This window comes from Phragmites australis, chromosome 22, assembly GCF_958298935.1.
Source record: "Phragmites australis chromosome 22, lpPhrAust1.1, whole genome shotgun sequence".
Classification (NCBI taxonomy): domain Eukaryota; kingdom Viridiplantae; phylum Streptophyta; class Magnoliopsida; order Poales; family Poaceae; genus Phragmites; species Phragmites australis.
Window position 1 is genome coordinate 1,647,829 of NC_084942.1, and position 14,326 is coordinate 1,662,154.

General features: G+C 40.5%; 1 protein-coding gene and 1 long non-coding RNA gene across 2 annotated transcripts; one reads left to right on the forward strand and one right to left on the reverse strand.

Annotated features, from left to right (window-relative positions):
- Positions 1–123: 123 nt before the first annotated feature.
- LOC133904301 (uncharacterized) lies at positions 124–1,522 on the forward strand. Its single transcript, XR_009907457.1, has 3 exons — positions 124–253; positions 799–978; positions 1,068–1,522. It is a non-coding gene; the product is annotated as an uncharacterized LOC133904301 (long non-coding RNA).
- Positions 1,523–2,322: 800 nt separating this feature from the next.
- LOC133904978 (MYB transcription factor 69-like) lies at positions 2,323–3,692 on the reverse strand. The gene is made up of 2 exons (XM_062346653.1): positions 3,226–3,692; positions 2,323–3,096 (listed from the first exon to the last, which is right to left on the reverse strand). Exons 1-2 carry the CDS (start codon positions 3,486–3,488, stop codon positions 2,415–2,417), a joined length of 945 nt encoding a protein of 314 aa, XP_062202637.1. The 5' UTR covers positions 3,489–3,692; the 3' UTR covers positions 2,323–2,414.
- Between the last annotated feature and the right edge of the window lie 10,634 nt (positions 3,693–14,326).

Sequence of the window (14,326 nt, forward strand, 5' to 3'; positions counted from 1 at the left end):
GGGGGGGGGGGGGGGGCGGCAGAAGGTTGTCGTCCTTTCATTTGGTTGAAGACTTAACGGTATCAATAACTTAGACTATGACTGAACTTAGCATTTCCTGGTTGTGGTTGGGCCAGGAAAAGTTAGAACGGTGTATGCTGATATGATCTCTGGACTCTGGTCCAACTCTACCTGATTTTGGAGACAGGCTAGGCTTTGTACAGGCAGAACAAGGTTGAGACTTCATCGGCTTAGACTTGCTCAGTCAGGCCAGGTTTTGCCGTCATCTATGTTTTACGATCTAATATACAATTGCATTGCACCTTCCAAAAAAAGAAATATACGATGGACTTGTGAGGTTTGCACACTGCGTTATAAGAGATGCAGAGGTCTCTGTTTTCTGCAGATGACAAAAAAGGGACATGTACCAGAGAAGGATGTGATAGACCACGTCTTAATCATAAGTTACTAACGCATTTCCCTGGATATCGATGTTAGCATTCTCAGTCCTACTGTTGGCTTAATTTGATGTGTAACTAACTAGCAATGCATTTCCAGTGACGTTGAAGACTTGCTAGGCATCATCTATATAATATTTGTGCACCATGGTTGCAACTTGCAAAGTTCGAAAGCTACTTGCATAAATGTTTTAAATTAGACTCTCACAATTTTCTATGGAACATTATCTTAAAAAACAATTTTCTATGGAAGCATTGAAGCATTTGAAGGAAAAAAAGAGATAGCACTGTTTAGTTTTGTACTAAATGAATGAGGTTATATAATACAGCAAAACTAAGTTGAGTGTATTTTTTTTTTAAGGATCCCAGTAGGGGAATTTCCTACTGCAAGGTGTTTACATAAATAAGTAAAGAAGAGTCAAACTGTACAAGGCCTTAGACGCTAGGCAAGATCAGCAAGGACAGAAGGAAAGTGTATATACGAAGGAGCTAATCCATAGAGAAAGGAAGGAGTGCAGATTGCCTTTCATTCTGTGCATATGTAAGTGCACAGAGTCGATGAAATTGTTCTTCCATTTCTGAAAGGAAGGGCTTGCTCTTTGAAAGATTTCTTAATTTTTTTGCTTCCAGAGCTCCCAGGCGGCGATAGCAAAGACTTCTATGAAGAAAGGGTTCTGAAAAGCTTGTGCTGCCTCTTCCATCATCATGAAGAACCCTGTTATCGGATTCCAAGATATGCCGATCGCCGACCAGCATCTGGAGCTGAAGGCACATTCCAAGAACAGATGAAAAATAGTCTTCTTTATGTTTAGGTTATAAAGAACACAATTGTAGTCATTCTGCTCAATATGATAATTTTTTTTTCTTTTGAGAATGTTTCTCGTGTTGAGTCTGTCTTCAAAGAGAAGCGAAATGAAGACCTTTATCTTTTTTGAGCATTTTGAATTCCAAATTCTGGTGATGGGAAGGGGCGGTGTAATTGATTTGTATGGGAGAGCATAAAATCTGCTAGACTGATAACTTCCATTGCCCTAGCAGTATGTCTATGTGTCCTTTTGGGAGCTCTGGTTCTGAATTTGAGACAATTTCTACTGGAGGCTCTGAAATTCCTCAAAGGTTTCAAGTGACAAAAGGGTGTGGACGTTTCTGAAGGGTGTAAGATTCTCTATATCTTGCAATCGACACATTTTTTGTCTTTAGGTAACGTGTACAAGCGAGGGAGTTGCTCTTTGAGATAGTTCACATTCGTATTGAATGTATTGGTTTACTTTCTGCACTGAATGTGATTAGGGACCATCTGTTTGCCGACAAAGACGGCAATAACTCCATCTCTCTGCAGCTTCTATCTAACAAAATAGTAGTATACTACAGTACACTACCATTTTGTATTCATATTTCAGGAATGTACGAAATACGTACTTCAAGAAGTCATGGCAGAGACTCCATGCCAGAAACAGGTAGAAACTTTCACTGCTTCGAACAAAATTGAGTCAGTTTATTTACCTCTATTTCATAAAAAATCTAGTTACATTTATAGGCGAAGCACGTACGGTTCCATATTGGATAAACTGAACTTCTAAATTCACTTTAATATATATAACAAAAAATCTGAAGCACAAATCACGTTAATTACATCATGCTTACATGTCATATGGTCACACTTGCAAGTCTCTTATTCTTTTGACTTTTGATGGGAGTATCAAATCTACTGTAAGTTTCTCTCATTATTCTTGTTACTGTCATATGGCCGTGGCTCACACGGGAGTTTGACTTGTTCTTATCTCATGATTCTCTCTCTCTCATATATACACACACACACACACACACACACACACACACACACACACATATATATATATATATATATATATATATATATATAGCTTTCTCCTAAAAAGTAACTTGCACCAACAAATTAACCTGTCTAACTAACGTGTATCGGAGGGGCTATCATACTCTGTCTCTTCTTTCTTTGAGCTAAAACATCATTGGAACTGAGCAGCAGTCATTAGAAAGATCCATCAGGCCGACGACCTGCTCGGCTGCCTCGTCCAACAGCCACTTCTCGATCAAAGACAGCGGCGCATGTGCCTGCTGCTGCTGCTGCTGCTTGGGCTCGTGGTAACTACCGTGTTCCATCAACACTGGATGTGTCGGCAACACGTCGGCGAATACCGGTAGCGCCCCACCGGCGGGCATGTGGTCGAAGGACAGCAAAGGGTTGACCTCGGTGGTCGAGGGCTTGAGGTCGGCAGCAGCGTCATTCTGCGGCGGGGAGGTCTTCATGAAGCCGTTGAGCAGCTTGGATATATTGTCCATGCTGGAGGCGTACGACGACGAGGAGCTGTCGGCGTCGAGGGAGGCCGGGGCGGCGAACGGCGACCGCCGAGCGATGAGCTGGGTTACCTCAGCTTGGTTGCTGCTGGCTGCCCGGACGTTGCTGTCCTTGGAGTCGGCAGTAGTAGTGATCAAGTGGTGGTGGTGATTGACATGGTCGGCGGCTGTAGGCATGGTAGTTGATAGGTCAGAGGAGGGAGGTACTGCGAAGATGGCGCCGATGGCTTGGTGCTTCTTGAGCTTCTTCTTGAGGTGGGTATTCCAGTAGTTCTTGATGTCGTTGTCCGTCCTCTGCGGGAGGTAAGACGCTATGGCCGCCCATCTGCGTGCATGCGTCCATGAACAAGAATTCACATGCATGCATGTAAAGGTTGATCACCATGACACCATGCCATGTAAGGCATGCAGCTAGGTGGTTAATTAGAAGAATTTGAGCATGTAACAGGAGTACCTGTTGCCTAGCAAGGATTGGAGGTGGACGATGATGCCTTCCTCGTGGGGGGTGAAGTTTCCGCGCCTGATCCCAGGGCGGAGGTAGTTGGTCCAGCGGAGGCGGCAGCTCTTGCTGCACCGCATGAGGCCGGTGTTGATGGGCACGGACCTCCAGTAGCCGGGGCCGTGCTCCTGGATGTAGGAGACGAGGATGATGTCCTCCTCCGGCGTCCACGGACCTTTCTTGATCCCGACCTTGTCGCAGCACGGCGGCCTCCCCATCGTCCACGGCCCCGACCCGATCAATCGAGAGCTTCTCCGATCCTTTCGCTAGCTGCTGGCCTGCTGCTATCTTCTGGCGGTGCTGCAGTGTCCCCCATGAAGCGTGTGTGTGGTGTATATATAGGAGGAGGGTGAATGTGAGTGATCTCCTTTTCACTTGCTATCATGATCCAACTAATAACCTACTAGAACCAGCCTGATGATTTCTTTTTCACTTTCTATCAAGCCAATCTAGCTTAGTAATATGCATGCATGCTTTCCCTTTCTGTCAACAGCATCACTTGAATCATAGAACTTGACCCCCACTTTAAGGCAAGGACCAGCTAGAGTACCTATTAGCTGTTGCTGCTGTGTGAAGTTCAAAGCTAGGCTTCCTAGACTTTTGCATACAAGTCACCGGTGTACTCATGCACCAAACTTAGTCAAGGCATTTTGTTCAGCCTTGTAGGAAATAGAGATTGCCTTCGTTTGGATGATTTGTTGTTCGAGCTAGAAAAGATCTTGCAAAAAATAATAAAGTTTGGACAATTTTTTGACCTACTTTTGTCTATTCACAGACACACAATATTTGACGTTTTAGACAAAATCTAGTCAACTTTTAAAAATTTGACAAATACTTACGTAATCTCATAATTTTTTTAGATTTTATAAATATATACTAATAAAAAATAACAGTCAAAGGTATACATCGGAAATCTTGTCATATCCAAAACATAAGTATATTTTACCGGAGAGAGTAATTTGATGTTGGTGGAACTACTTTTCAGTAAGAATGACATCTATTCTAAACGTTTATAATTACTATTTCTCGTAGCTGCTCATTCCAAGTGAGAAATTAACGTATGTCACTTTGGAGAATATTTGTAGTCCAAAATATCAAATTTCGACTACAATAGTTACTTGTCCGTGCGTTATAACGAAAGCTATAAAAACTTCACCAAAAAAATCTTTAAAAAATAAAAAAACGCAAAATTACCCAAAAAAATGCAAAACAAAAAACACGGGACTCACGAGATGGGCGGCGGGACTCATCACGTGGATGTGGGACTCATGAGTTACTGGCGGAATTCTTTTGCTACTTTTGAAGTAGAAGTAGATGAACTCCTTGAGCAAAAGTGCGTGGCCAAGGTTGTTCTCTAAGTCACCGGTCAGTTGATGGACACACATGATTTATCTATCAAGTGCGTGTAGACAATTTACAATCTGGGCTCGCATGCATTGGCACACACGTCCTGTCTACACTCCGGCCGACATAAAAAAAAGGAAAATGGGGAAAATTGAAATCAAATCTAGCAATAAATTCCCCTCCCCCCACCCACCCACACACACTGGATGGCCGGGGTCAGTATTGCCCAATTCTTTTATTTGTGTGGATCACAACAAAATCGATGAGGATCTCGTCACTCTTGGCGAGTTTGCAAACAAGAATAGATGGCTCATGCCATGCATGAGCTGCCCCCTACTGTTGTTAAGACTTTGCATCGATCTATTACTACTCACTGCAGCCATGTGTGTATATATATAAAAGATGAAGAAGCTAGCATATCTCAATGCATGTGTAATGTTTCTATAGTATCACATAACATAGGGTACGTTTGATAGAGTTTATTTGCTTCAAAAATTTTACAGAAAGTGAGGAAAAATGATTATGTGATTGAAAATAAATTTTTATAATTTTTTAGAGAAAACTCTATAGAGAGTGATTCTACGAGGAAAATGAATCAAGAAAAAATTAATTTTTTTCAGCTCTTATCATCCAAATCATTTTAGATAATCACTCCTACAGAATCACTCTGAAAACTAAAAAAATATAAACTATTATTTAACAAAACTTCCACTTATTTTATCTTAAAAACTGGTCCTACAACTTTTCTAAATATGCCTACATATATACCGTTCCATGCATACGGTGTGCCTGCAGCATGCATCTTGTGCTTGTGGGAGTTTGGGGTTCCACGTCACAGGTACCAACCGTTCCCTTGCTTGATGGACAACCCGTCGCTTTTTTTTGTTATTTATAATCCCACGTGCCTAATTACTAGCTGCCCTCGTGCGTGATCTGTGTACTCCACTGTGGGTTAATTAATGCATGCACTATGCAATGTTAGTGGATCTGTTTAGAACAGTCATGCACGATGCTTATAACTATTTATTAGAGGAGAGATATTGCAAGAAATATATGCTAAAAAATAGTACATCTAATACATAATATCTATAACTTGTGTCTAGAGGGCTTTCTTTGACCAATAGATAAAAATGAGAGCATGTATTTAGAACACTACCTTTCTTCTAATACATATTTGGTTGTTTCTTATCTACTGGATTTTGAGCATAGCTTGTTATTTTCCTTAACACACTAACTCATTCTTTTCCTCACTTAATTGCTTGTCATATTAGCTTTGATCCTACATGCATGGACATATATTTAATGTCTAGAACATATGCCAAGGTGAAACATTGGGAATAGTCTTAGGTTATGTAGAAAGGTATAGACAACAATTGCCAATAGAATTTACATGTCATTTAAAGACAATGCTATATACTAATTTTACAACCAGTAGTCTATTTTATGCAAGAGACATTTGGTTTCGTTTCATGTGTTATTGGCTATCTCTCGCTTAAGAGATGGCATTTTTCTCTCTATTTGTTAAGACCTCTTCATATCATCAGAAATCTTATGTGATGCGGCTCTTACAACAGCTCACATCATACCTTTCTACGCGCCTTTAGTGCATAACTAACGCATTTTTAATCCTGTACTCCATTGGCCGGCCATATCTCTGATTAACTTCTTGTAAAACTTCCTGAGGAAATTCTCATTGAACGCGTGCTTTAGCGCAAAATCTAGCATATATAGCATCAATTACAAAGTCTTTAGCACAAACAAGGACGTACAAAGGCCTCTGGCCGGTTGTGTGCAAGAACTATATTTTTAGAAAATGAATAAAACATTCAGCATTTTGCATCAAGAGATGTATACAGTCCACAGTTAATTATTACAATATTCAGACACATGAAGACAACATCACACAGGGAGGAAACATAAATAAAACAAAGAGGAGTGTCATGAAGTTTGTAATCTATAACTACATGGTCATCCATGCTTGGCGAAGAGCTCCATCGCCACAACCTACAAAGTATGGCAAGCCTTCAGAAACTCTTCTCTTTGATCCACCCTGTGTAGTAGTCTCCAGAACATTAGCCAATAAATTCCTCTAAAAAGTGTCTGCATAAAAGACATATTTGATTTTTTATGAAACACTATATCATTACGACAAAGACATATAACCCAAAAAAGGCCGCTATTCCAACTAAGATTCTTTTCTTTTTCTTAGCTCCTATCTCCCGTAACCAAGTACCCATCATATGTGAAATGTTCCTTAGATTTTTAATCCCTAAGGCTATCCAGACTATATACCAGATTGTCTTAGCCAAGGAACATTAAAAAAGATGCTGGATATTTTCTTTATGATTACAAAAGGAGCATTTGAGGCTATCCTTCTAGTTTCTTTTGGTCATGTTATCTTTGGTCAAAATCACCTCACATCCTATGTACCATAAGAAAATTTTTATCTTTAATAGGAGCTTTAGTTGCCAAAGCCACTTATTAGGTATACTTATGGGGAGGTTTAGCATATGTTTGTACATCAACTGGACAATAAACTACCCTTTCCCATATATATCCCATTTGTAAATGTCTCGCTCATTTGTGAGTTGGATATGAACAAGTTGCAACGTCAATTGTTGCCATTCAATTAGCTTATTCCCAATGATAGGTCATCGGAAGGATAAATTGAGAGGTATACTTCTCATTACTTTCGCAATTGTGGCTTGTTTATGTCTCACCACATTGTACAGCAAGGGAAATTGTTGGCTTAATGAGTATTTTCCAACCAAATATCTTTCCAAAAATAAGTTTGTTTCCCATTCTGTACATGAAAAGATCCTCATTTGAGGAAATCATTTTTAATCTTCATAAGAACAGACTAGAAGTGTGAATCTCCTGGCTGTCCATGGACTTGAGTGAGCATTTTGGAGCCAAGATATTTATTCCTGAGCACTTGTTGCCAAACGTCATCCTCGTTAAGCAACTTAAAAAGCCATTTGCTTAGGATACAAATATTTTTGACCGAAAGGCTGGTAATTCCCAAAGCCCCTTGGTCCTTGGGTTGGCAAAGAATATCCCAGCGTGCTAATCTATATTTCTTCTTTTGATTATCTCCTTGCCAGAAGAACCTAGATCACAGGTAATCCAAATGTTTTAGGACTCCCCGTGGGATCTTAAAGAAGGACATCATGAAAATGGGAAGACTACTGAGGACCGAATTAAGAAGCACTAATCGGCTTCCAGCTGACATCATCTCCCCTTTCCAACTGCTCAACTTCCGTTCAAACCTATCTTGTTGGAGGGCATATGTCAAATATTGTTGCATTGACTCCAACAAGCATACCACCAGATCTTCCTCTTGGAGGCATAATATGCCACAGGTACTCAAGACCACCACATAAGTGTCTGAGGGTTGAAGCATGAAAATCACCTCTACCTGTCTCCATAATGGCAAGAAAATCTAATTGTTGTTCTTTAACGGTATCCGAAAGGAAGTTATGTTTAGCCAGTCTCCCAGACCTTTGCTATTCTAGAAGATACATTTCATTAAAGAACTATTTTGGATGGGGTGTTAAGTTTCTTTGGAGGGCAATTTATCTTGCCCTTGTTTTTTTTGCCGAATTGGACTGTCTTCGTTGGCACTACATTTAGATTGTAGCATATTTGATCTAAACCCTCATCATTGAGGACCTCAGCTAAATCATGGCATGCGTGACTGAGGCGCACATCAAGTCTATCCATTTCATCCTCATCCTCTAACATTTCAGCATGAGGAGTATTCTTAGCACTATGTTTATTTCCACTTGTACCAGGTTTTTTAGCATCAACAGAAAGGTGATCAACTTCTATATTCTTAATAGAAATAATAGAGTTTAAAGATTCACTATTATTCCTACCCAAAGAAATGCCTATGTTTGCCAAGTTGGAACTAATAATGTCAAAAGGCAAAGAAATAAAGAAATTATTAGACATACCTTCATCCAAGTTTCTCCTCGTAGCCATGTTCTTAGCCTTTTCCATTATATCTCCATCTCCAAGTATCTGTGCCCTTTTGCTTGTTCTTCTTTCCATAGTGCCATCTCTAAGGATAGATATAATGTTAGACCCTTCCGAATTGACGATGTTCTATCCAACTCTCAAATCCATCAACATAGGGATCTGCTCAATTCCCACCACAGTATCAAGAGATTGAAATGCCTCCACCATTGCAATATTTGACTTGTTGGCTTGGATCCCATTTAGTTTGGAAAGAGCTTGCAGAATAAACCAAGGGAGCCCATGGAAATTCCTTGTCACCTGTTCAGTCTGGTCATCAAGGGAGTCCCCATTTGAACAATTGTCAATGGCCATCTTTACCGGAGAAGAAGAAGCAGCAAGCTTGGTGCTCTCTTCTTGCACCAACACCTCCACACCAGAAAAAGCCTCCTGCAACAGGTTCAGAGCCTTTTGATAGTCACTTCATCAACATTTGTCTTGGCCAAGGCTGTAAGTATTAGCCTTTTTGCTGCTTCCAAGCCATCCGCCAGTCGAACGAAAGAAGCATCATTGATAGCAATATTGGCTTGTTCGATCTAAGCCTCATAGCTCTATTCACACCACCACCCAGGGACATATTAGTGCATACAAAGTTCGATTGAGGTGACCTTAGACTTGCTGGAAACCTTATGATTGGGCCTTTCCAATGGATCTAATATCGACCAAATATTCCTTATATTTTAGTCAGGGTCAATGAAATAAGGTGTTGCATCATTATTTTGGGCCTTATCAGGTCTTGTAATCATGTCAAGGATGGAGTCTAGGTTACATACACCTCTCTCCACGACTGCATAACCCTAGGTCGACCTCCTCACGTCTCCCCCTATATATACATAGTAGCCATCACAGTTTAGACCCGGGTTTTACTTAGATTATTCTGTTTTAGATAGTTTCACTGTATATCAATTTGTAAAGCCCCAACTCGAGTATTTCATTAGTAATCAGCAATATTCAGATTGCATCTACATGTTCTTGCTTGTGTTCTGATTCACTTGCAGGAAAAACTTTCTTGGCAAGGTCAACAGCGTCTTGGCACAGTTAATAACCACAGAGTATTGGTGTAGTAGTTACGAAGGTTTCCGATCTGTTCTGGTCAGAGCCTTTGGATCATTAACGTCGAAGCTCCACCAAATCGACTTATCATATTACCTTTTGGAAGCTCAGGCACCCCTTCCCCATCACATAAGCTTAGCCAATAACCCAATCCAACACTCCAGAACCAAACACATAAATGTGAGATTTCACTTTTTGCGAGACCACAATGAGAAGGGATACATTGACTTGAGATATATTGATACTCAACACCAGCTTGCCGACATTTTCACCAAGCCTCTAGATGCAACAAGATTTGCCTATTTGAGAGAAGAGCTTGAAGTGTGCATTCCTATAGCATTGTGTGAGGGGAAGTTGCAGTTATACATACTATATCTTACTTTTGTTAAATTTCATTGCATTTTATCTTGTAAGATAATCATAGTAGTTGAGCTTTGACTTATATGTATTTGGTATTTTCTGCTGCTAGACTTGAATTTGGACTAAATTGAGTAGTTGTGCGGAGCAAGCTTTTAATCTTAGGCTCCTCTTGATGCTTTGACACAAAACATTTCAAGCAAGCTGGCTTTGCTAAAGATGAAATTTAGCAATTTTATGAATCATGTAGACTATGAAATATTACATTCTTGATCACTATGTTCGTAATTGTTTTGGCTTAGTCAATACTTGTGTTAAGGCTAGTTTGATGAATATCTTGCTCTAGGTCTCTTGGTTCAAGATTAGATTGGGGAATATTGCACTATATTTTTTGTCTTTATTAAATATTTAGCTCATGATAGAACCTAGGGGAACATGAGCTCCTTGTGTTGTAAAGACAGTACTTGACTTGATCATGTGAAAACTTGATAATCTATGCAAATTTGAATAATGTTGAGAAATCAAGTTTCTTGTGCCAAAATCTGATACAATGCGGTTATCTTGATACTTCATGTGGTTTGCAAAAGAAGTGAACCTATGGTAACTAAAGTCAACTTGAGGATAAAATGAATTACAAAGAAATGTGCCTAATTGTTCAATCATTTTAATCATTTGATCTAACAAAGTCTTAGTTTCATATATGAGCATTTGCAAAGGCTACTATCATGAATGCTTGTTTGCCTAGTTTGACATTGAAGTTAGCTAGATCTTAATGCTTGTATTGCCTCGACACGAGTGGATGCTTATGTGGTGGTCACTTTTAACATGATTCGGCTATATGAACTTAAATGAGCCAATAATTCTTTAGTTTAGCTTGTATAGCTTCATGTTCTAGTGACATTGTATCTTTTTGAGCATGTGTGCACTTGTGAGCTCCACATTTTACTTTCCATAGCTCTTTGACGTTTCTAGTATTTACAAATGCTTTGTGGTATACTTGTGAAATCTCATTAGGATTGCATGTTCACGCATTGCATGATGCTTTTGTCCTTGATGTTTGCATTGTCTAAGGGGAAAAAATATGCACTAACTCACAAAGAAGAATCTTGCATGATGAAAGTAGGAGAAAATTTTAATAAAAAAATGTGCATCCATTAAGGGGGAGCATTTGTGCTTTTATTGGGGTTTTGAGGTTTTTGGTTTATCTCTGCCTCTCTTAGTGCTTTTACAATATTTCTTATGCCAAGTGACATGGTTTACTCTTTCTTTAGTTTTTTTATCACTTGGATGAGCTTTTCTTCTTATTTTTCATCAATCCAAAATCTTTGTGCTTCAAGAGTTGTCAATGCACTCATCAAGGGGGAGATTGAGAAATCAAGTGAAAATATGCCTTAGTTTATATATGATGAGTGATTGACAATGGTGTTGTTTTGGTTTGTCAATTAGTGAGATTGCATAATTTGTCTATGTACTGCAAATATGATCATGAGTAACCAAAGTTGCAGAGAAAAATAGAGTTGGCATGTTTGTCTCTAGGTTCAAGAAAATTGTACACACCGAATGGTTCGGCGCTCTAGAAATTGAACATGCTGGAGGATCCAACGTTCAGATGTGATTCACGCCGGAGCATTTCCAACTCAGAAGAAAAAGTTAGTGTACCCGCCGGATGGTCCGGTGTTTGGGCAGTATACACGCCAGAGCTTTTCTTGCAAAGAGGCTGAAAATTGGCTCTTAGTGACTTATACTCGTTGGATGGTTCGGCAATCGAGCAGTACATGCTGGATGCTTCACCGGAGTATTTCCTGCAGAGAGGTTGTAGAACAAGTCTGGAGAGGTTGAGCACGCCAGATGGTCCGACACTCAGGAGATGTGTACGCTGGATCATCCAGCGTTCATGATTTGTTTGTGATGTGCTGATCAACTGAGGATTTTGCTTTTGACTAACTCGTAATGGAGTTGGAGATATGTGTTTGCTTGTCTTATATTGTGCAGGTGATAGATGCAACTTGGCAGTCGACGACGGGATGATCAGGGCAAGGTGGGGTACTTGGTGCCGGATAATCGAGGAGGCCGGGCGAAGTCAAGGGTAATCCTAGCTGTACACGTGGAGGTCAAGCAAAGCATGAAAGATTGATGGAGATGGTGTGTTGACAAAGTCAAGCAAAAGGGATACCAGTGCAAGTGACAAGGCGGTCCGAGGGATCGGGAGCAGGAGAGACTTGCCAGCGGTCAAGATCATAAGACAGAGTACACGTGTCGATATCGGGAGGCTTACTTGAAGTCAAGCAAGTGGCAGTGAGTCGTGCTTTGAGAAGCATGCAAGGGGTTTCACGATTTGGCCTCCAAAACCATGGGAAGGATGGAAGTGCACGTGGCATCATTACGAGGCTTTCATTGATGCGAAGCTAAGTCATGAAGGCACCTCGGTTGTCCGATGGATGGAGGAGAAAATGAACCAAAATTCCCTCGATGGTAGTTAGGAATGTACTACAAGAGATATGTATTTTGGAAACAAGCTAGGAAACTTAGGGGTCAAGAAACCTAGGCTATAAATAGAGGAGGAGGGCTAATTGAGCCCTTGAAACCAGCTACTTGAGCCTCTTGAGTCATTCATATGAGAGTTTTGTGTTAGGGTTTTAGAGTAGAGGAAATGAGTGCTTAGCCTATGTATTAAGTGACAGCTATGTGAGGAAAAATCTTTGTAATCCGCCTAAAATAGAGTTGACCTCTGTAAGCAATGAAATTTGTGTTTACTCTTATACTTGTATTTACCTACTTCTAATTTCCCTCTATTGGTTCCCTTATAAGTTTGCAAGTTTTTCCCTTTTCGTTGTGTTTTCGTTCCGGTTGTTGAGCTGAAATATTTCCACCTTAGGAAGTTGTTCTTCTTGTTTCTAGAGACATAAAATTCACATACATATGTATACAAGTGGATCTTGAATTCCCTTACCTTTAGATCATTAACTAGGAGAATTTTTTCTACCCGTGATCTTTTCTTTGCTTCAAAGGTTTCTATTCTCAAGTTCCTATCTTTTATGGTGATGACTCGTGAGATGAGTTTTAATAGAACCTAGGGTTTATATACATCCACGAGAGTCATGTGTTTTTCTGGATATTTCCTTAGCAATTTGATTCTCTCCGGTTTTACTTCCGCTACTGGTTTTTGAGGTGCGTTGGGTGATAAAAGGAGAAGGCCATCCGTTTCAAAAGAAATTGATAAGGTACCTATTCACTCCCTCTAGTCGTCATTCTCAATCCTACACTATGTTTCGAAAGACGAAGAAAAAGCCTCACAAGCGATCGAAAGTCTAATTAGTGGAGGAGTCTAGTTCAATATTTTGTACTCAGAGAAGGCTATAGGAGCAGTTACGAAGACTAAGCATACTATGGGTATGATGGGTGGATATCTCGACCCGTCTTTAAGCACTTGCCACTCTAAATATAGATGAAGAGAAGAAGTCTAAACCTGTGTCCGCACCAAAGTTACATGTGACATTGGTTTGTCTCGCTCCATTCCGCTCTAGGCTCTATTGCCTAGCAGGTTAGTCATGGAATCCTAATCCTCGAGACCATCGTTAGGCCTTTCATGTAATTAATTATTGTGAAGTACTTGTTTGATATTGTTCTATTGAATTATATGTGTATTAGCTACTGATCCAATGACTGATACAAAAGACGCAGGAGAACCCGAGATCGGAGTCTAATAGTCTGGACCATAGAACCGGCATTCTACCTCAGAAGTGGAATGTCTAGTCGCCACACTTGCCACAGTAAATGTATCATTTAGCTCCAAAACCTCTCAGGGTCCCTCCATGAGCCGCTCGACTGCCGACACCCACATTAGCTGCCTCTAGAGGAGGAATGATGGAGGCACAACCATGCATCATCTTGCTCATCCAGGTACGGCGGTGCAGGCCGGTGCATGCTCAACTCCGGCCGTGTCATCGATTGGAGCAATGCGGGGAGAAGGGGTTGACCAGCTAGAGGAGTCAAGAGCAAGGCGACACCGGGAAGAAGACAGTCCACCTAGGCATGCCATTTTGGCGCTAGGTGGTGTTCAAGAGGTTTTATATATACATGACACATTTAGCAAGTCTAAGAACACAAATATGCTATTTAAGAGTCTGTGGACCTGATGACACTGAAGACAAGTTTAATACTGCCAGCAGTGTAGTCTATACTTCAGCAGAAGGGGTTTGGTGGCAGCGCACGCTACACGTATGCTGGTCCTCCTAGTCTGGTGTGAATAATAATCCTGAGCACGCGCGCGATGCAAGCAACAGAA